This window comes from Mustela lutreola, chromosome 6 (assembly GCF_030435805.1).
Source record: "Mustela lutreola isolate mMusLut2 chromosome 6, mMusLut2.pri, whole genome shotgun sequence".
In the NCBI taxonomy this organism is placed as follows: domain Eukaryota; kingdom Metazoa; phylum Chordata; class Mammalia; order Carnivora; family Mustelidae; genus Mustela; species Mustela lutreola.
The window spans coordinates 49,264,758-49,288,499 of NC_081295.1; the positions used below are offsets into that span (position 1 = coordinate 49,264,758).

At 34.9% G+C, this 23,742-nt stretch overlaps 1 protein-coding gene across 6 annotated transcripts in view; it reads right to left on the reverse strand.

Moving 5' to 3' along the window:
• Nucleotides 1-7,439: 7,439 nt before the first annotated feature.
• TTK (TTK protein kinase) overlaps nt 7,440-23,742 on the reverse strand; it is a 42,861-nt gene continuing 26,558 nt past the window's right edge. For all 6 annotated transcript variants that reach the window (XM_059177221.1, XM_059177225.1, XM_059177222.1 and 3 more), the window contains exons 14-22: nt 23,199-23,291; nt 18,888-19,045; nt 18,614-18,765; nt 16,996-17,120; nt 14,882-14,962; nt 10,359-10,535; nt 9,914-9,998; nt 9,499-9,596; nt 7,440-7,927 (exon numbers count right to left, since the gene is read on the reverse strand). In XM_059177221.1, the coding sequence (XP_059033204.1) occupies nt 7,844-7,927; nt 9,499-9,596; nt 9,914-9,998; nt 10,359-10,535; nt 14,882-14,962; nt 16,996-17,120; nt 18,614-18,765; nt 18,888-19,045; nt 23,199-23,291 (1,053 nt within the window). In that variant the 3' untranslated portion in view covers nt 7,440-7,843. The remainder of the gene's footprint in view (nt 7,928-9,498; nt 9,597-9,913; nt 9,999-10,358; nt 10,536-14,881; nt 14,963-16,995; nt 17,121-18,613; nt 18,766-18,887; nt 19,046-23,198; nt 23,292-23,742) is intronic.

The following is a 23,742-nucleotide window of genomic DNA, read 5'->3' on the forward strand; positions in this document are numbered from 1 at the left end:
CAAGAACGTGAACAACCATCCATAACCCCCTTCTCATTTCACCTGACTACAGGGGCTTTCTGACCTTATTCTCTCAAACATTATCTATCTAATTTAGTAGATTTCTAATAACAGCAAAATATTAATTCTATATATAGATACACATCTCTATGAACAGCCAATAAACATTACTTTACTAAAAAACTAAGTAATGTAATTGCTAATAACCTTTCGCTCTTCAATACAATATATTCTCTTTCTGGCAGTAAAAAGGGACAAGTAGAGCAAAATGGAAGAAAAGAAGAAAGAGGAAGGGTGAAGAAAGAGTATTGCTGTGTCTTAATTTTTTTTTTTTTAAGATTTTTAAAATTTATTTATCAGAGAGAGGGAGAGAGAGCGAGCACAGGCAGACAGAATGGCAGGCAGAGGCAGAGGGAGAAGCAGGCTCCCTGCCGAGCAAGGAGCCCGATGTGGGACTCGATCCCAGGACGCTGGGATCATGACCCGAGCCCAAGGCAGCTGCTTAACCAACTGAGCCACCCAGGCGTCCCTGTGTCTTAATTTTAATTAGTGCCATTCATCATGTATTTTTAGCTCTCTTTCTAGCACAATCATTACATTAAACCACACAACTTCTTTAGCCAATGAATTGTGAGAAGGATGTCATTTCCAAGTGGTAACTTTTAAGAGACTCTATCATGCTTTCCCTTTCTGTCTGCCACAGCAAACAGATTGTGAGGCACCAGATAGTGGGGTCCAAGAGTGATGGCAAGGCAGAGCTATAGTCTCCTCCCTCCTCCACAGGCATTAGTAAGAATTAAAATTTCATTGTTTAGGGACGCCTGGGTGGCTTGGTTGGTTTAACATCTGCCTTTGGCTCAGGCCATAATCCCAGAGTCTTGGGATCAAGTCCTGCACAGGGCTCCTTGCTCAGGGGGGAGCCTGCTTCTCCCTCTGCTTGCCTTTCCCCTTGCTTGTGCATACACTCTCTCTCTCTGACAAATTAATGAAAAAAATCTTAAAAAAAAAAAAAGCAGCAAAAAACCAAAATAAATAAAAATTTCATTGTTTAAAGCTACTGATATCTTTCAGGGTTACCTGTTACCATGGCAAAATCTAACCTGATTGATACTGATACTGGTTTAACATAATAGCATATGCTAATGTGAAAATGAAAAGGAAATCCCATTTAGAATGGAGTCAGGAGATTCCCAGTGGGAGCTCTCATACCCTAACACTGTTGTCAATTACAGATCCAACAGGAAGAGATGGACCTTGCACTTAGGCACTATTTTGCTGTCCCAGTTGGAAGAAAAGCTTTCCTCCTTTCCCAGACAACAGCTCAGCCAATGAAAAGTCACTATACTTCAAACTGCCACTTAAACACAATGGAATTTTTGTTTATATCAGACTTCCTAGTGTCCCCCTTTCCTCTTTAAGTGTTCCTCTGCTTTTGTTTTGTGGACTTGCCTACAGTCTGCTGTAACTTGCTTGTTCCAGATTGCAATTCTCTGGTATTCCCAAATAAACCCAGCTTTTGCTAGTAAAACAACCGGTAGTTTTATTTTTTAAGGTTAACTCTGGTTTCCTCTGGAATTTCCAATAATTGAGAACAAACAAATCAGAGATCATAAACAAAGACTAACAAATTCATAAGAAGTGTAAAGTGTAAACATTGCAAGCCTGAGACTGATACCCTTAAAAAGATTTGCTTGGAAGTTTGCCTTTGGCCAGAGTCTAGGAACTCAAATTTGTGGAGGGTTCCCAGCATTTCCTAAATAATGAGTGTTTTCCAGTGCCTGAACTGTGAGGTACAAACAACGTAGTTTTAGATAAAAACCGCTTCCCTTTTGGGAGCCTAAAATTTGAGTACATGTTAGAGTGAGTACATGACCAGCCCTCCAAAACACCCAGAGTGGCAAGTCTTTAATAAGCTTCTGTGGTAGACAACATTTTGTAAGTATTGTTACAACTTCTGGCTAGGAAATTTAGTGCATCCTTTGTGAGTCACTGGAAAAGGATGCTTGGAATCTCGTGGCTTGTTTCCTATAGACTTTGCTTCATGCATCTTTATATCTTTGCTGATTTTGCTTTACATCCTTTCACTAGTAATAAATCATCACCATGAGTATAACTGAATCCTCTGAATTTCCCAAGAAATCATCAAACTTGGCGGGTGGTCTTAGAGACCTCCAACACGGTAAGAAATCAATGGCAGAGTCAGAAAACAAAAACGAAGTACTAGAATTGCAAATATGAAATATAAAATTGTTCCATGTAAAATTACCAAAGAAATAAATGATAGAATCTCACATTTGAAGAGGAAGAAAATACCCCCCCCCCCCAAGGAAGAATAGGCAGGTTTGAAAAACAACCAAATGAAATTACTAAAACTGAAAAAAATTTAAAGAGATAATGGCTGAGAATTTTTCAGAATCAAGAAGATCGATGATTCCACAGACTTGGAAAGCACATTATACACCAAAGTATTAAAAACAAAACAAAATCAATTGACAAGATATAATTTAGTGAAACAGCATATCACAGAGCTTAGATCTTCAAAGTAGCCAGAGGAAAAAGGCAGATCTTTTATAAAGAAATAACAGATGGATAGACCGTGAAAAAAACTCATGAAAATGAGTGAATTTAAAACGTTTTCAAATAACCAAAAAGATTTTCACTATCAATGGATCTTTGTTAAAGGAATTTTTAAAAAGCATACTTTAAAGAGAGGAAATCCTCTCAAAAGCTAGTTTTAGATACAAGGAAAATATAAAATGGTAAATGTTTCTGTGAATCTAAATAAGTATTTCTGTATATAATGATAATAATAATCTGTGGGATTATAATAGGATAAAACTAAAATATGCCATAGGTGTCAGACAAGTTGTGGTAATATAGTTAAAATACATTAAAATCTTTCCAGTTTGGTTGAGTTACTTATTTAACTTGATTCTTTGTCAAGCTAAATAACTTGGTAAAATTTAAGACTAATTACTAAAAACAAACCCAAAAACCTCCAAGACTCTAAACCTTCTAAGTCAAAGAAAAGAAAAACACAAAACTAAAAGAAGAAAAAAAAAAAGAGAAAGAGGGAAGGAGCAAGCAAAGAATAAAAGAAGAATATAAGTGGATTAAATAGAAATCCAAATATATGATGGTAGAAACAAATTTACTATAATCATAACAAATATTAATAGATTAAACTTGTCAGGCAAAAGAGACAAATTACAAGTGATTAGATATAAAGTAAAATTCAGGTATGTTATTTACAAGGGATATTCCTAAAAGGCCATAAAAATGTTGAATTGTAATTATACTCACATACCAGGGACTATTAACCAAAACCAGAAACCAGAAAATGCCACATTTAGAATAAATAAATACCTATTTCTAAATTAAAGAAAATCCCTATGAAATGGTAAATGGTAAACTTGATACTTAACCATGAAGATAAAAAAAAATTCTAAGTTTGCACCCACCTAGTGAAACAGCCTTAAAATACATAAGGCAAAAATAAACATAATTTAGCAAGCAAAAAGTGATATTTTAAACATATTTATATATTGTCATATTAACTTGATAGCTTGCCCCTTACTTAAGAGTGTTTTTATTGTTTTAGGAAACATGAAATACATTGTAATTTTTCCATTTAACATAACAGAAAAAGGTTTCTGGTTAGGAGTTATTTTTGCACAAAATATCGGATTTTTAAAAACAGACTAAATACAAGACACCAACATTTTGTTCAAAAACACATATACAGGGCGCCTGGGTGGCTCAGTGGGTTGAGCCTCTGCCTTCGGCTCGGGTTGTGATCTCAGAGTCCTGGGATCGAGTCCTGCATTGGGCTCTCTGCTCAGCGGAGAGCCTGCTTCCCTCTCTCTCTCTCTGCCTGCCTCTCCATCTACTTGTGATTTCTCTCTGTCAAATAAATAAATAAAATCTTTAAAAAAAAAACAAACAAAAAAACCACATATACACACATGATAAAATTATTTTTATCATATGAACAAAGGAAAGATAACTTAGATCAACCCTCCCAAGGATAAACTTTAAAAAAATAGGAAAAAAATCATCATAAAAAGAGCTAACATTTAGTGGTAGGGAGCCTCAAAGAGAACCCATTATGATTTCTGCCTTCTGGTAGTCATACCCTTAAGAGAAATTAAAAAGTACTTGGAATAAATAAAAAGGAAAACACAACTTAATTAAATTTGTGGGATGCAGCGAAAGCAGTACATGGAGAAAAATGTACTAAATGCATATATTAGCAAAGAAGTTCTATAACCAATTATTATCAATTATCTAAGTTTTGTACTTTAGGAACTAAAAAAAGAAGAGCAAACTAAATCCAAAGTAAGAAGAAAGAAATAACAAAATTAGAGAAGTCAAGCAGAGAGGGACAATTATCACACGGTTTCACTTACTTGTGGAGCATAAGGAATAACACGGAGGACATTGGGAGAAGGAGAGGAGAAGTGAGTTGGGGGAAATCGAATGGAGGAGACAAGCCATGATAGACTGTGGACTCTGAGAAACAAATAGGGTTTTGGAGGGGAGGTGTGTAGAGGGGTTGGGTGAGTCTAGTGGTGGGTATTAAAGGGGGTATGTATCCCATGGAGCACTGGGTGTGGTGCATAAACAATGAATTCTGGATCACTGAAAAAAAATTTTTTTAAGTAAGTAGTAAACATGGGGAAAAAAAAGAATTAGAGCAGAAATAGAAGAAATTGAAAACAGTTAATCAATAGAGAAAAATCATGGAACCCAAAACTGACTCTTTGAAAAGATAAAATCAATAAGCCTCTAGTCAGACTAAGGGAAAAAAGAGAGGACACAAATTACTATAGTAGAAAAAAAAGAAAGGACTAACTATAGATTCTATAGACATTAAAAGGATACTAAAGAACTACTGTGAACATGTCTATGCTCATGAATTTGATAAACTAGGTGAAATGGGCCAATTTCTTAAAAAACACAATTTGCCAAAACTCACACAAGAATAAACAGGGTGCCTGGGTGGGTCAGCCGGTTAAGCATCTGCCTTCAGCTCAGATCACGATCCTAGGGTCCTGGGCTGGAGCCCCAGCTTGGGCTCCCTGCTCAGTGGGGAGTTTGCTTCTCCCTCTGCCCTCCCCAGCTGTCAAGCTTTCTCTCTCTCTCTCTCTCTCTCTCTCCTCTCTCAAAGTAAAACCTTAAAAATAAATAAATAAACAACCTGAATAGGTTTTTGTCTATTAAAGAAATTGAATCAATAATTCATTACCTTCCAAATGGGTTCCCAGGCCCACAGGGGTTCACTGGTGAATTCTATCAAATATTTACGGAAGAAATTATATGAATTCTCTACAAGCTCTTTCAGAGGAGAGAAGCAGAGGGAATACTTCCTAACTCATGCTATGAGGCCAGCATTACCTAATATCATAACCAAAGATATTTCAGGAAAACAAATATCTCTCATGAATATAGATGTGAAAATCTTCAGTAAAATAATAGCAAATCAAATTCAACAATGTATTAAAGGAATTGTACACCACCACTAAGTGAGCTTTATCATAAGTAGTCAAGGCTGGTGTAACATTAATCACATCAACAATGTAACCAATCACATCAACAGGCTACAAAAGAAAATTCACATGACCATTATTAATAGATCCAGAGAAAGCAACTGACAAAATCTAACATCTATTCATGATAAAAACTTCAGGAAACTAAGAATAAAGGGGAACTTCCTCAACTTAGAGTATCTATAAAAAACATACAGCAAGTCACGTGGGTGGCAGAGTAGGTTGAGATGAAAAACTTCTGCACTATGAAAGACAGTATCAAGAAAATGAGAAGACAAGACACAGACTGAGAAAAAAATATTTGCAAAAGACATCTGATAAAGGACTGCTATCCAAAATATATGAAGAATTCTTAAAACTAACTTAACTTTAAGAAAACAAACAACCCAATTTAAAAACTAAGCCAAAGACATCTCATCAAAGATGGTATCAGCTCACAAATAAGCATATGAAAAGATATTACACATCATGTTTCATCACGGAAATGTAAACAAAAAGAACAATTACATACTACTCCATACCTATTAGAATGGCCAAAATCTCGAACACTGACAACTCCAAACTCTGGTAAGGAAGCGGAGCAACAGAACTTTCGTTTACTGCTGAAAGGAATGCAAAATGGTATAACCACTTTGGAAGATAGTTTGGCAGTTTCTTACAAAGCTCCATATACTCTTAAACCATCAATACATCAAACTTGCTCCTTGGGGAGTTGAAAACCTCTACACAGATTAGAGCAGCTTTATTCATAATTGCCAAAATCTGGAAGCAATCAAGATGACCTACAGTAGGTAATGGATAAACTGTGGTACTTCCATACAATAGAATATTACTAGGCACTGAAAAGAACTGGAGGAATTTTTCTAAGTGAAAGAAACTAATCTGAAAAGGCTAACTATTTTATAACTCCAACTATATAATGTTCTGGAACAAGCAAAACTATTGAGACTATTAGAAGATCAGCAAGACCCAGTGATTATAGGGTAGGGGACAGGTGAATAGGAGGAGTACACAAGATTTTTAGGGCAATGAAAATACTGATAGTATTATGATGGATACTTGTCATCATACATTTGTCCAAACGTATAGAATGTATACTACCAAGACTGAACTGTATGTAAACTACAGACTTTGGGTGATTATTATGGTCTGTCATTGTAGGTTCATTATTTTTAACAAATGTAGTCTAGTGGGGGATGCTGATAATGAGGGAGACTGTACATGTATGGGGGCGAGAGCTATATAGGAAATTTCTACACATTCCCCTCAATTTTGCTGTGAACCTAAACCAGATCTAAAAGGCTTAATTTTTAAATAGGCCAATTGAAATCTAAAAAAAGAAAAGAAAAGGGGTTGGGAGCAAAGTCTACTAGACTCAGTCCTGAAGACTCTAAGACTACATTTGTAATTACCAAGCAAGTCACATAGTGAGGGCATGTCCTATATAACTTATACCACAGAAGCCAGCACGATAGGGCTGCCTGGGTGGCTCACTTGTAAAGCGTCTGCCTTTGGCTCAGGTCATGATCCCAGGGTCCTGGGGTCAAGCCCCACATCAGGCTCCTTTCTCTTTGGGAAGCCTCTCTTTCCCTCTCCCACTCCCCCTGCTTGCGTTCCCTCCCTCACTGTGTCTCTGTGAAATAAGTAAATAAAATCTTTAAAAATAAATAAATAAAATTAAAGAAATAAAAAGCCAGTATGATACTCTAAACACTAAGCAATAGATATCATGAAGAATCAGAGAGAATTAAAAGAATCATCAAAGTACAGCCCTAAAACTCTGGACTATATCAGTACCATAAAGCAATTAGGAAATCTATTTTAGAATTCAAACCCTTTGGAATTTTCTTCTTGAAGTTCATTTACTAAATTCTACTCTTGTGTCTTCCCTTAATTCATTTTTTATTAAGAATTATGCTGCCACACCAGCAGTACATTTGCTTAAAGAAAATAATTATACAATTTTTACATTTTAGTGTCATTTTATGCTACAAAGCTTTATTTACATAGTTCTTCAGAATATATTTCAGTTGTTCACCCACTATTCTAAATGTGAAATGGTATCAAATAGAGTAGATTTACAGGAAAGAGTAAGAGAAAACAACTTAATATATACAGTATCATTAGTGGTTATTATTTTTACAGTTTTCTTTTGAAGTTAATGCACTGAATTTTTCTGCCATTGACATCTTAGGGTGAAGTCGTCTTTAAAAGCAGATTTCCACAGAGAATCAAGAGTACAATAGTCCGTATATTTTATAGGTGATATCTGACAACTTATGAGTAGCTGCCAATCATTTTTTCTCCCATTTTTTTTCAAAAGTCTTGGATGAAGAGGAATCATGACTTTCAGCACTACTATAGCGGTCATATAAAGTCTGAAATGAAAAACACACACCTGTTTTGTAACTTCTAAAATTCAATGTATTATCAGATGAGTAAAGATAACTACATATATTCTAATATGTAGTGAAATTCTCTTATTCTTAAAATTAGAAAATTATTTTATAAATGATTGAAGATAATTAAGAACAGTAAACACCTAGCTTGACCTAAGAATCCACTATCATGAGATACAGCTCCATCGTTCTATGAAAGAAATGTAACATAGTCATTAATAAGCATATATATACACATCTTAAAGGCCTTACTCTCCCATATTTTTTCTTAAATAAATCCAGTCTTAGATAAATTGCTACACTTTAAAATACACTCATCAGATGTGTATCAGATGATATTTCAACTAATAAACAGTTGACCTTAAAAATATAGATATAAATAAACAGAATTAGCTAATTTAAAATCTACATATTTTAAAAGATTTAAGACTAAGCCAACCTTTATAAAGATAACACGCATCTCTACCCTGAAGGAACACATAACATAACCTTAGTAGTAAAGATAATTCATTTCAATTTTATTTATAAAAGGCCCTAAATAATACACTGGTAAGAAATTTAAAACATGGAGATATGAAATAGAGTAAAATTATAAAACAAATTTTGTCCAACTTGAATTGGTAAAGACACTGATTTAACCACAAGCACATAAGAAAATTTTAAGAAAAAATTTATCTTAATGCCATGAATGCAAATATAATAGTGAATGCATAATAAATTCCTCCAGAATGTATCAAAGTTTTTGATACTAAGAGGGTTTTTAATGTACCATAATTTTATAGTAACACTATAATGGAAATAAATAATTAGTAATTGCTTGGTAACTAAACCAGTTGGTCAATAAGCATATATAGGGTTCTAGGGGTGTGATGGCAATGAGATTAAAAAATGGTGGTATACGCCACGGTCTTTGCATGGCCGTCGGGAGGGGGCTGCCCAGTGGCCCCCGTCGGGCCGTGTGTGTGCTTGTGCCCCGCGTCCCTCGGTGGGTGTGGGGGGAGTAGGTGGGAACCCCCTGGGCGCCTGTGGGGTTGTATAAAAATTTAAAAAAAAAGAAAAAAAAATGGTGGTATAGATAGAAATAAACACTGGGAGGCTGAATGGAAGGTTTGAGACATTTGCTTTGAGAAATGTTCGTACTGCTGTATACAGCTTTAAGCCATTACATATAACAAACACAGAGATTCTCAAGATGCCTTCTGGAAAAAAAAAAAGACTAGAAGAAATTAATTCAAAAGCTGTGTTAAGAATGTTGTTGATTTAAATGACAAATTCCTTATGAAATTTATTCCAGTTGAGATCTGACAGCAATTTTAGGAATGTACCTAATACGACAAAATACTTTCAATTATGCTGTCTGCAGAATAAGAATGTGAATCAACCAGGTCTACATTTGTCAAAAAGCACACATTAAGTATTTAAATGTAGAAATATGCTTCATAGTTGATGTAATGATTAGACCAACTTTTCTTTGGATTACCTAAGTGTCTTACTCACTAAACTATACAGAACATTTAAAAGTAATGTAGAAAGAGAATAGACATTCTTACTTTAGCAGCTTTCAAAATGGAGTTAGGAGAATTCAGACCAACGAGTTGGCCCAGAACATATTTCATTTCTTCAGTGGTGCCCTTAGCCATCTGGTTACCTGCCAAAACATAAAATCAGTAACATGCCCATACCAATATAAAATATAAAATCATAAATGTCAGATACAAATACATTATGATTAACAGCACAATTAACTGACTTCTAATCATAGCACTTACTTAGGATAAGTAAATATGAATGCCAGCAAGTAAAAAAAAAGGAATTTCATTTATTTTAGTATTTTAGCATAAAAGGAACTTCCTTATGGAAGGAGGCAGGCTCGGATAAGAAGCCATTTCATATTCTGTTTTTTTGTTATAGCTAGACATCTCTTTGTATTAGTAGTTACTAATAAACTGATTTTCAAAGAAGTACCTGGGTGAGTTTGAATTTGAACATATGGATGTGTCAGAAGCTCAGGAATGGATATCCTCTGCTTAGGGTCCCTTATTAGACAACACTATAAAAATAAGAATTAAAACACAATCAAGTTTTCTTATGTAATACTGATATAAAGTGTTATTCAAGATTGTATCATACTACAGAAGTTGCTTTCTAGATAGCCTTCTCAGAAGTAACAAGATTATTTCACAAGTCATTTTTGCAAAATGAAACATATTATATTCGCAAGTTTTAAAACACCTTCAAAGTGAGCTTATCATTACTTAAAAAGTAATTCATTCAGGAATTCCTTTCAATAGACCAGATGTATTTATCAAAGCCAGTTACATAATTCCAGTGAGTTCAACTATTTCTTCTAGGCAAATAATTTGAGTCTATGAAATACTGTTCCTCTATATTCATATACTATTAATGTTACCTTTAACACATCTTGAAGATCTTTCTCTGGAATATCAGGAAATTCGATTTCATGATAAGGGTCGATTATGGCATGTAATTTAGAAATCTGATTAATTATATGCTGAAATGGTGTCTTCCCATAAGTCATATAGTACAAAATGCAACCTAAGGACCAAACATCACTTTTGGGGCTTATCTAGTTAGGAGGAAAAAAAAAAAAAAAAAAGAATACTAAGTTGCTATAATCTTAACATAAAATTATATGTAAGAATATTTTATACACACATGTACACATAAAATCCCTAACATTTAAAATCATAACTAAACCTCAATGAATGGACAAGTACTAGATTAGATTTACATGAAAAAATATCTTTTTCTAGTTTTATATAGTTGTTATATTTGGTTAGTATATATATCTAGTTGTTATATTTGGTTATTTTATTAAGAGATGAGCTTTCCTTTACATCTCTTAACAAACTCATGTTCTTGTCAGCTTGTGAAAATATTAAAAACTAAAGAACTGCAAGTCTTAAATTTACTTGTTTTCTCCAAAATTACTGGATTATAATAAATAATTTTTAATATTTTATTTATTAGAGAGAGATCAAAAAGGTGAGAGCAGGAGAAGGAGCAGAGGCAGAGAGAGAGAGAGAGAGAGAGAGACAATCCCAAAGAGACTCTGTGCTAAGCACAAGGCAGGGCTTGATCTCACCACTGAGGGAGATCATGACTTGAGTCAAAATCAAAAGTCAGACGCTTACCTGATTAAGCCACCCACATGACCCAGGATTAGGATAAATTTTTATATAAATGCATAACATATAAGTATGCATAGATTTTTTTGTTTTGTTTTGAGATTTTTTTTTTTTTTTTAAAGGTTAAGTTGAGCTATCCTAAACCCAAGAATACATGTAGAGCCAGGCTGGGCTAGATTTGATTCCTGGCCTTATTACTGGCTAGTAATTCTATGTAGATCCATTTCCTCAGCTCTAAAATAGAAATAATAAAAGTATATTGTCATAGGCATTAAATGAATGATATAAACATGAGATACATATAACCATAGAGAGTAATTTCTGAGTATAGTAAGTAATCAAGGAATGTTATTTCCTATTAAGTGTTCTTTGCATTAAATACTCTCATTAGAAATAATGCAATATTAAAAAAATCATCATTTTGACTTTAAAAAGAACAAGAATAAGATAAAACATAGAAGTGGGCATGATAAGTGAGAAGGGTTTAAATTCCTTTTAAAAGGTAGATACTCAAACATACATTAAAACAAAACAAATATGCTGTCAAAAAAAATTCATCTAAACCAAATGAGGAAAAAAGAAAAAAAAATGGACACATAACCAAATGCAAAAAAAAGGGAGGGGGCAGAATAGGAATATTAATATTAGAAAAAGAGAATAGGAACATAGCAGTATACTTCTAAAAGCAGAAAAGCCATTTTAAAATGCCAAATTTAAAATTTAAAATGACCAACGAAGAGGAGAGAATAGTCACAAACGTCTATCTATGCATTGAAACTACATTTAATAGAACTATATTAAGTAAAAACTGTATTAAATTCTCTTGGGGGGAGTGGTAGAGAAATTTTCACATGCCTTTCAGAAAATGGCAGATAAAACAGATTCCACTATCTGAACACAAAGAAAACTAAAAATGAATTAATAATAATTAAAAACCCTCTTCCAACTTAACCATCTGGAAATTAAATCTATTTCTAAATAAATCATGGACTTAAAAAAGGATTTCAAATTATGGAAAAATGGCAGTGGCTGTGGCAATAGTTGTTCTTATTTATTTCTTTAATTGATGTATGGTTGACAGACGTTACATTAGTTTCAGGTGTACAACATAGTGGTTTGACAACTCAACATACTATGCTCACCTTAAGTGTGGCTGCCACCTGTCAACACACAACTGTTAAAATACCACTGACTCTATTCTCTGTGTTGTGCCTTTCATCCCCTGACTTACTCATTCTGTAAATGGAGTCCAGTACCTCCCACTCCTCTTCACCCATTTTGCACAATCTCTTAGCCTCCTCCCCTCTGGCAACCATCACTGTTCTCTATATATGAGTCTGTTCTTTTAGTTTATTTGTTTTACTTTTTAGATCACAGCATCACTTTTCAATCTGTCCAAATCCCAAAATAGAGAAGTCTGTTAGCAAAACCATATACATACAGAAAATATTTACAACAAAACGAAGTGAAAAACTACTCATGAACCCCAGAATATGAATGGAAACAAACTACCAACAGCCACAAAAACTGAATAGTAGAGGTAGCTGAAACAGAAAGCAGAGGGAAATAGTGAATGTGCCTGATAGATCTCAGAACAGAAACTCCAAGCAGCCAACAGATATTCAGTAGAAAGTAATTTGAGAACAGCTGAGCTCTTTACCAGGAGGGATTACCTCATATGTTGAGATAAAAAAATTTGTCTTCTATTCAGAATCACTAAGGCCATTGGATAGCAGGTGTTTCAAATCACCGGAGATTTACTCATAATATTAAAGCACTGAGTTGACAACTGAAAAATCTGAACTCTACATGCAATTCAAAATAAATTTTACTTAAAAAAAATCTTATTCCATAGTATTTTAAAACTAAAATCGCACATTTTAGAAGTTAATGAAAATAACAAATACTACAAAAGATGTCTAGGTAGAATTTAAAGTAAAACTCCAAGTAAAAATTAGTTTTAATTAAAAAGATTACAAAAATTAAATTAGCAATTATTTAAGTCCAGAAACTAGAGGGGCACCTGGTGGCCCAGTAGGTTAAGAGTCTGCCTTTGGCTCAGGTCATGATCCCAGTGTTCTGGGATCTAGCCCCACAATGGCTCTTTGCTCAGTAGTGAGCCTGCTTCTCTTCTCCCTCTGCCACTCCCCTGCTTATTGTGCACACTCGCGCTTGCTCTCTTGTGCTCTCTCGTGCTCTCTCTCTGTCAAATAAATAAATTCTTTAAAAAAAATCCCAGAAACTAGAAAAAAAAGAAAGAAACCTGAAGGAAATAAAAATAATAAAAATAAAAGCAGAAACTAATTAGAGAACAAGTGAAAACAGAATAAAGACTTTGTTTTTTAAGATTAACAAAACCTTAGTAAGTATAACCAAGAAGAAAAAAGACAACAAATCTAAGTATTAAAAGGGGAAGCTAAAAAGATATAAAAAAAATTTTATGAGAGATTCTGACATAATATTATATCAGTTATTTGAGAAAATATTTATTTATTTAAAGATTTTATTTTTTTTTTCCACAGAGACACAGCGAGAGAGGGAACACAAGCAGGAGTGGGAGAGGGAGAAGCAGGCCTCCCACTGAGCAGGGAACCCCATTCGGGGCTTGATCCCAGAACCCTGGGGTCATGACCTAAGCCTAAGGTAGATGCTAATGACTGAGCCACCCAGGCGCCCCTGAGAAGATATTTAGAAGCCACAACTTTCTAGGACAGAAAATACAATTAGTAAGTACATTCATTAAGCAATTATTTTGAACTAGATAATGTATTGATTTATATTCTTTCTTATTTAATCTTCAATTACTGTTTATTTTTATTTTTTAAAAGATTTATTTATTCTGAGAGAAAGAGAAAGCACGCATACACGTGTGCGAGCAGAAGGGGCAGAGGGAGAAGGAAAGAGAGATGCAAATGCAGAGCCTGACCGGGGTGTGGAGGTGGTGTGCGCTCAATCTCAGGACCCTGCTGATACCCTGACCTGAGCCAAAATCAAGAGTCCGACGCTTAACCGACTGAGCCACCTAGGTGCCCCTCAATTAGTTTTTAATGGTATTGTTTGTAAACTTAATTTATAGATGAAGAAAGTAGGCAAGTTAAGTCACAAAGATATTTGTTAATGAAGAGGTTGATCTATTGCTTGAATGCAGGTCCCTGCATTAAACGTGTGCTTGCACATACAGTGTGACATTGCTCCAGAGGAAGAAGGATTAGTTTGGAAGCCAGAGGCATCCTGGCAGACGAAAGACGTCCAACAAGGGACACTAATGAGACTAACACAAAGCTCACTGAGGTGATGAAATAAGGTAAGTAGGAAAGTAGCCTGTGGCAAGCTGGGAAAAAAATTACAGATGAGATTTATACTTGGTAATGCAGAATTCACAAATAAATAAATAGTAAGAGATAAAAATGTAAGAACCAAAGAAGAAACCAAAGACTTCAAACATCAATTCAATACCTTTTAAGGTGTCCAAATCAGAGCTAATTTAATCTTAATTTCTACTTTTAATTTTAAAACCTCTAAATATCCTGGTAACATTTCTTATTGGAGCACACTGTTGAGACATCATAGAAGCACAATAGTAAAAGAACAGTCTCAAATCAATAAATAACAGTGAAATTAAATCCCATGAGAATTTGCTTAAGAAAGCAAGGTCTCCATATGGCCTAAAAAGTTTTAGAACTTAAGCAACTTTGAGTTAGCTGTTAAGTTTAATCAGAGTATAGCCCATTCCCTATTGATGTCCAATATCCAATAAATGGGATGTAAACAACCTTCATGGTACCTTTGACTTGGATTTCCCATTCTCTCTTGAGGAAGACATATCTTTGATTGCTTCTGGTGGCATATAATTAACTGTACCAACCTGTATGCCAAATCATAGAAAACACAAATCAATGAAAATACTTTATTTTGCCTTTGATTTTTTAAAACACAGATGTTAGACTCTTGGAAACGTGAATGATTACAAATATTGCAGTAAGTTTCTAAAAACTCAAGTAACTGACAAGAATATTAGGACATAAATTTCTTCACAACTCCAGCAAATTAGATTCATAATCAGAAAAGTTATTCCTTTCAGAATGCTGAGCTTTTTCTGTGATGATGAAGAGTAACTACCATAAAAACTATTGATGCTAAAATTATATTAAAAGTCATAAACTTTGAAGGAATTAATATCACTCATTTCTGTGCTGGAATAGACCCAAAATGCTTTTCTTAAAAAAAAAAAAAAAAATCAACCAACCAACTTATCAAAATTCTAGATATGTCTCCAAGTATTCCCCAGACCCATGTTTAGAGTGAGATGGGGCAGGTATATAAATCATGCAAGAGCTTCCACAGTCAGATTATGCCAACCTTATGAGGCATTTATTTTATTCTAAAACAAATGATTCTGTTTTCAAACAAAGAATACCTGTATTTAGAACCTTGCCATAGAGGATATCTTCAAGCTGATTTACAACTAAATGTTCAGCCGTACATTTTTTAAAGATTTACTTATGTTAGAGAGCGAGAGCATGCTTGCATGCATGTGAGGACATGAGCAGGGGGAGGGGCAGGAGACCAAGAGCAGCAGATTCCCCATTGAGCAGGGAGCCTGACCTAGGGCTCCATCCCATGACCCTGAGATTACAATGTGAGCTGAAATCAAGAGTCGGACACTTAGCTAACTAAGCCACCCAGGAGCTCTAATGTTCAGCCACATTGACAATATAAAGAGAAGTCACTGTCAAATAGAATTTTTTCAAGGGCATACTGTCCATCTATTCCTCCTAAAAAAAGGTCTAGTTTTACTTCTAGGATTATGGCAGATCCACATCAAAAACCTGCATATGCGGAACACATCATATTGGCTCTAAGGAGGATTATATTTAGTTATTTTTTAGTGTCATCACCTTAGTTTTTATGGGGACAAATGTATTAAGTTTATGACTGCATATCCTATTAGAAAAATGCAGTTGGGTACAGTACTCATTATGGTGTTTCCACTATGAAGGCCCACTTGAGAAATTTTTTTCAGGGGAGCGTGAGTGGCTCAGTCAGTTAAGTGGCCATCTCTAGATTTCTGCTCGTGTCATGATCTCAGGGCCCTGGGATGGAGCTTCCCACTCATCGGGGAATTTGCTTAAGGATTTTTTCTCTCTTTCTCCTGCTGCCTCTCCCCTCACTTGCACTTGCTGCTTGCTCGCTCTCTCTCTGAAATAAAAAAAATAAATCTTAAAAAAGTTACTAAAAAAAAAAAAAAAAAAAGGATTTTTTTCAAATGCAAGTGATAGGAAAAGCTTTACTTCTCCAGAAGAATGAAATAATCTTACCTCAGAGACAATGAAAAATATGTAACTGAAATTTCCTCTTTGGTTGTTACCAGGTATTTCTGAGACGGTTTTAGGTGAACTCAAGATCATGACCAAGATGATTTCCAAGATAGGTATTACTGCTTCTCTACCTCAACTATAGGAAAATCATTCAAAATTGCTCAATTTACTTCTACCTAATATTGGCTTCCTATACTGAAGTGTATTAAATATGGTTTTGATTCTTCTTTTTTTAAAGATTTTACTTATTTGTCAGAGAGAGATTGGGAGAGAGAGTGAGCACAGGCAGACAGAATGGCAGGCAGAGGCAGAGGGAGAAACAGGCTCCCCACCGAGCAAGAAGCCCGATGTGGGACTCGATCCCAGGATGCTGGGATCATGACCTGAGCCGAAGGCAGCTGCTTAACCAACTGAGTCATCCAGGCATCCCTGGTTTTGATTCTTAAAGTATTTATTCTTATACAAAGGTTTTAAGTCCTTTAAAGAATGAGGAGGGAAAAAATAAAATCCCTGTTAGCAAAATGCTTTACGGGTAAAAAGGATTTGAACTGTAGTGTGTGGTAACCAACCATTCACTTACCTGAGAGTCTTTAACAATACTTGTTGTATCTGGTTGCATTTGGTTTGCAATCCCAAAGTCAATTAACTTTAGCATTCCATCAACTATCAGAAAGTTAGCAGGTTTTAGATCACTGTGAACGATGCCTTTAGAATAAAAATCCATTGTAATATTAAACAATGTAAAACACTGTAAGTACCAAAAATTTTCACAATCTACTGGCCAAGTTGATTCCTTTAGTCAATCAAATTAAATGTTCATTTTTAATATTTTCTAAAAAGAAACAGCACCTGCTATGTGCCAGATACTCCTCTAAGTTTGCTGCTTAGATTGAATCACTTAATTTTCATACCAGCGCTGGGTAATTACTGTACTATTATTATCACCACTTTTTAAGAGAGGAAGCTAAGACAAAGAGCTTGAGTAATTTGTTCAAGATCATATAGCCTTAAGTGACAAGGCCAGACTTGACCCAGGCAGTCTGGCTTCAGAGTTAATAATCTTAAAACCATTGTGATTCACCAACTACTATATAACATTGTAAATTATACTGCCAGGTGTTAAGACCCTAATCCCTACAACCCTGACCTTAATCACTGATGAATTATCTTTTAATTTACAGGAGACATGAGGGAAAAAAAATTACAATTATCTAAGTTAAATGTTATTTTTTAAAAAAGGATACAGTAAAGGCAGAGAAGTCCTAAAAAGAACCTAATCCAAGTAAAGTAAAAAACAACAACAACAACAACAACAAAAAAAACCTAGGGCTAACAATTGAAAAAGAATGAAACTAACTCCCACACAGGGTACACAATACAAAATGACCAAGAGAACGAGAGAAATAAACATCTCAGATTTTTGAGATGCCCAAACCCCAAAGTCTCAAATCTGCTATCATGAACTACTTGGAGACGCAGTTAATGGACTATGTTAATACTAATAAAGATATGGGGGGTGGGGCCTGGGTGGCTCAGTGGGTTAAGGGGAGGGGATATATTGGGCAGAGGCTTCTGCCTTTGGCTCAGGTCATGATTTCAGGGTCCTGGCATCGAGCCCGGCATCAGACTCTCTGCTCAGCGGGGAGCCTGCTTCCCCTTCTTTCTGCCTGCCTCTCTGCCTATTTGTGATCTCTCTCTGCGTCAAAAAAAATAAACAAAATCTTAAAAAAAAAAAAAAAAAGATATGGGTATATTTTGCATTATGGATACATTATGGCTATGGGGACTTGAGTTCATGCACTATATCCTTTGGTAAAAAATGCTTTAAAGAAATGGTTTTTTGGGGCACCTGGGTGGCTCAACGGGTTAAAGCCTCTGCCTTCAGCTCAGGTCATGATCTCAAGGTCCTGGGATCGAGCCCCGCATCAGGCTCTCTGCTTGGCGGGGAGCCTGCTTCCTCCACTCTCTCTGCCTGCCTGTCTGCCTACTTGTGATCTCTGTCAAATAAATAAAATCTTAAAAAAAAAAAAAAGAAAAAAAGAAATGGCATTTTGTCCCTTCATCTTTAAATGAGCTTCCAAATATTTATCTTGTCTAAAGGTGCCAATAACAAATACCTAAAAATTAATAGCGTATTTCTCTAAGATGACAATATTAATGATTATTATAACTCTGCATAAGAAGAGATTTTAAAATACCATGTTGATGAATTGTGTAAACTGCCTCCAACATATTTTTCCAGTAACTTTTGCGTTCCCATGGATTGATGGATTTTTTCTTTTTAAGCCAACTATTTAGGTCTATATTTCCACACTCCATTACCATGTAAATGTACTGGTCCGTGATTTCACTGCCATTAAAAACAAATTAAAAATCCAAAACAATACATGGTTAGGTTATACTATTAAGATTCACTAATTCTAAAGAATTATACCAAAAATAATTTTCTTTTCAAATTAAAAAAATTCTTACTAATCATAAAGTCGGATGATCTTATCACTGTGTTGTTGTAGTTTATTTAAGTAAGCAATTTCATTCCGGTAACTCTCAATTGTTTGATTATCTGCTTCTTCTAAGTTCACATATTTTATGGCATGTATCTGTTTCTTTTCATTCAATACCTGGAATACCTATATAGTAGAACAAAAGAAAAAGTTTAGAATGCACTACATTTACATTATTGTAATACTTCTCTATTTATTAGAATTTTAGGTTAAGGAATACTGATATGAATAATCAAACATATCTGGGCTTATTTTGAGTATTGAAGGGAAAAAAATCTTAGAAGAGTTAAAAGACCATTCTCAGCTACCTATGACAAAGGGCATTCTAAGATTTTATTTATTTATTTGATAGACAGAGATCACAAGTAGGCAGAGAGGCAGGCAGAGAGACAGGAGGAAGCAGGCTCCCCGCTAAGCAGAGAGCTGGATGCAGGGATCGATCCCAGGACTCTGGGATCATGACCTGAGCCGAAGGCAGAGACTTTAACCCACTGATCCACCCAGGCACCCCAACAATGGGCATTCTATAATGCAAAGGTGTAAACCTAAAAAGTTTTTATATTAACATATAAAAAAGATAATTGCAATTTCATATACATTTGTAACTCTATCAGATGCCTTAACCAGGAAAATAACCTAAAGAAGAAGACATTCAAAAATGTTAAGAACATCTAAGGGCTGTCATAAAGAGTCAATTCATTTCACAGATGGTGTTTTTTCCATTGTGCCTGGAACTAACATTTCATTCATGTGGTAGAGAGTATTTTAAAATCTGTAGTAATTGTAATCTATCTGTATATTCAGTTGTGAAAAGTGGATTAGGTCCAATTTTCAAAGTCAAGTTGATAGGAACAAGATGTTCCTATAAGCCCACTGTCAGGATCTCTGAGGTCCAGATCGAACTGCTCTGGCTATAATGATATTAACTTTTAACCAATGTTGTTGGGGCAGGTAATACATTTTGAAAAATAGAAAACCCTGTTAATGTGTCTAACTTTCAACAAATATGCAATAGGGTTGAGGCTTCTGAAATGCATGAATATAAATACAAATGCCAGAGCCAGCAAGAAAAATTACATTCATTTATCCCTTTGGACACAATGAAATAAAATATCATTTACTCAAAAGCCATTTAACCTTGACTACTCAGCAGGTTGGGGAAAGGAATATGAAAGGAAGTGTTATGAGAATCATGCATTGTAACTGCACTAACAAGCTTAGTTACTTTAAAGTTTTAAATACAAAACTCTAACAAAGTATTACCAGTTTTACTTGCACACATAGCAAATTAGACAGGGACAGGCATTAAAACAGTGATAGGGAAAGAGACAGCAGAAAATAACAAGGGAAGAGATAAAAAGAATTTTAAAATATATAAAGGCACTTTGTAAAAGGTAAACAGCCTTACTAACCTCAGAGAATTGAAAGTATTTACTACTCTAATACAATTAAAATGTTATTACTAGTATCTACCACACAGATTTGGAAGGATGACCGAGATGATATATTTGGAGTGCAGCAATGTTACCTACTATCTTTAGGGCCTATTAGGACAGAATAAAGTGTACATTTTAGAACCTATTAAAGTTGTTGGGTTTAACAGAAAGAGGATTTGCAGGATATTAAAACAACATAATAAGATCTCCAAGTTTTAGAGGAAATGAAAACTTTTAAATCAACTTTTTCATGTATGTGCTTTCAGCCCCCTATTGACCCTGCTCTGGCAAAACTCTCACAATAACTAATGATTAGGTAGACCTTATTTCCATTTCATAGAGATAGTACCAGTTATCATTTTCAGTTTCATGGAAAGTTAAAGAAATAGAAATAGTTAAAGAAATGGCCAGTGTCATGACCATCCCTAATTGCCCCCATGACCTTTCTAAATGCTCTTCATACAGTATATGTTGGTCACTGTCTAAACTCTAGAATAGAACATACACTGTTTCATAAAGCGTGTTGCTGTCTTTCTCTGAGGCATGGTGATTTTTTCAGCTCCACTATAACAATTAAAGGTAATCATATTAAAAAAAAATATGGGCCAGTCAAGCCTTCATCACCTGGCTCTTAATTTAAGCTAGCATTGTCATTATGCTCCAAGGAAAAAAATGTTTAAAACATCAGCAAGATCATTTTATATCCTCTGAAAACATGCCACTAATATCACACCTTGACACTCTTCAAATATAACTAAAGAATAATAAATATTAACCAAAGAATTCCCATTAAAACAACTAAATCAGATAATTCTAACATTGATAAAAGTCAACTGTATTGTCCCTTTGTTCTCATGCCTGAAATTTGAGGCAATGGAAAGAAGAAAATGTGTACAAAAAAGAAACTAATATTATTGAACAATTGTTACACATCGTAATATACCTACCTTATTTATAATAAGGTAACACGGCAGTCTTAAAACAGATCTAGTTATTGTTGGCTGGCTTAGAAAATACATAAAACTTAAACCCAATGGGTTATGCTTCATAGATCATCCTTAACAATTTAAAACAGCAAGAGTTGAGTAAGGACATTCATCCACAAATTACTTTAATCTGTTACATTCTAGGCACTATTTCAGGTTACAGAGCAACCATTGTTGAGGAAATCAGACAAACAACCCTACCTTGATGCAACTCACATTGAAATGCAGGAAGACACAAACAACAAACCAAATAAGGAAATTACAGAGCACACTAGAAGATGAGCTACAGAGCAAAATAAAGAAGGAAATGGAGCTCACCAGCAATTGGAAGGTGGGAGGTGTGGTCAAGGAAGGCCTAATTGAGAAGACATTTGAGCAAAGGGATGAGGATGTCTAGAGGAAAACTGACTCTTATGAGAAAATACACCAGGAGAATCAGGCTCAGACTCATGAAGAGAAAACCGTTCTGGGCTCCGTTTTCTAAATTAACAAGTTGCAGAAAATCGTCTATAAAAGGTCTAAGATATAAAAATCAATCTTAAAAGAAAAAAAAAAAAAAAAGAAAATACACCAGGAGAGCAAGGATTGAATTAATGAGACTAAGAAAGCTATTTTAACAAACTAGGTGAAAATATGACAGCTGATTTGACCAAAATGTTAACAGTAGAGGTGGTGAGAAATGGTCACATGCTGGATATCCTCTGAGGTAAAACCAACAAGATTTGCTGATTGGCTGGATGTATGTGAGAGAGAAAGTGAAGTCAATGATTCCAGAGTTTTTGGCCTAACTAGTGGAAGAACAAAGCCACCATTTACTGAACTGGGAAAGACTGGAGCCAGAGTAATGTTCAGGACATATTAAGTTTTAAATACCTGGTAGATACCCGAGAAGAGATAGAGAGCAGTCATACTGGATATACAAGTCTGGAATTCAAGGGAGAGGTCTGAGTTAGAAATATGTTTGGGAATTATCAGCATATGCAGGATACTTAAATTCAGGAGACTGGACAACACCAAAGGAGTGAAGTGAGTTTAGGAAGAGAAGAGATCAAGGGCTGAGGCCTGGGGGCATTGTATCATTAAGATAGGAGACAGGAAGAAGACTGGAAAGGAAAGGCCCGTTGAAGAAGAGGAAAACTGAGAGAGGCCAAATGGGGCAAAAAAAGTTTCAACAAGGCAAGAACAATCAACTGCCCCAAATGCTAAGTAACCCACAATTAAAGCTAAGAATTAGATTTGGCAAAAAATATGGAGATCATTGGTGATCCTGATAACTGTTTTGGTGAGGGATGAAGATAAAAATCAGACTTAAGTAGATTTGAGAACAGAATAAGAACTAAAGATGGTACAAGTATAGATAACTCTTTTGAGGTGCTTTCCACCCAGAGAATTAGAACTGTATTAATTTAGAACTCAGATAAATTTAGCAAATGATCTATTCCAATTCCAGAAATTTCACATTATTAAACTGTTTTTGAAAAGAAAAACGCAAAAAACTCAAAAAATTAATCAAATATCTTGCCGAATTAGCCCAAAATGTTATTCAAAATATTATTCACACAAGACAGTTTGTGATATAGCTTCATTTGCCATCCTGAAGTCAATACTAATGTCATTTAGAGAAGAAATTTGGAAGCACAAGACATCAGAGGGAAGAACAGAGAACTGAAATTAAGAGATAGGCCTAAAGAGATATGTCACTTGGAGAGAGGAAATGGGAGCAGGGGATGAGAAGGGTTTTTTGGCTCAAAAGCAATACAGGCCCCTAGGTGCTATGAAAAAAGAGCCCTAAAAGGTAAAAAGACAAAGAAAGGAAGTTTAAAACATTTTTCTCTCTTAAACATTTAAGATACTTACCTTACTTGAGCCTCCACTTCCTATTTGCTTCAATATAGAATACATTCTTCCTTTAACTGAAATGCATTCATTTGTTGAAGAGGATGCTGAGATCTAAATAATTAAAAAATGTAAAGATTCAAACGTGCAAAGACTATGCCTGAGAAATTAGCTTGCATTTAGTACATTGAAATGCTTCCAATTTTGAAATTATCTTAAATATTAAGTAATTAGGTATCAGTCACATTTTTTTTTTAAAGATTTTATTTATTTATTTGACAGACAGAGATCACAAGTAGGCAGAGAGGCAGGCAGAGAGAGAGGAAGGGAAGCAGGCTTCCTGAGCAGAGAGCCCGATGCGGGGCCTGATCCCAGGGTCCTGGGATCATGACCTGAGCCGAAGGCAGAGGCTTATTAACCCACTGAGCCACCCAGGCGCCCCCAGTCACAATATTTTAAGGAGGAAATTTACTTTATTTTAGTCAAAGAAATAAATTTATTAATGTGTAAACTTCCTAGGTGTCCCCCTCTAACTTGCTTTTGCTTTTTAATTAATTTATTTATT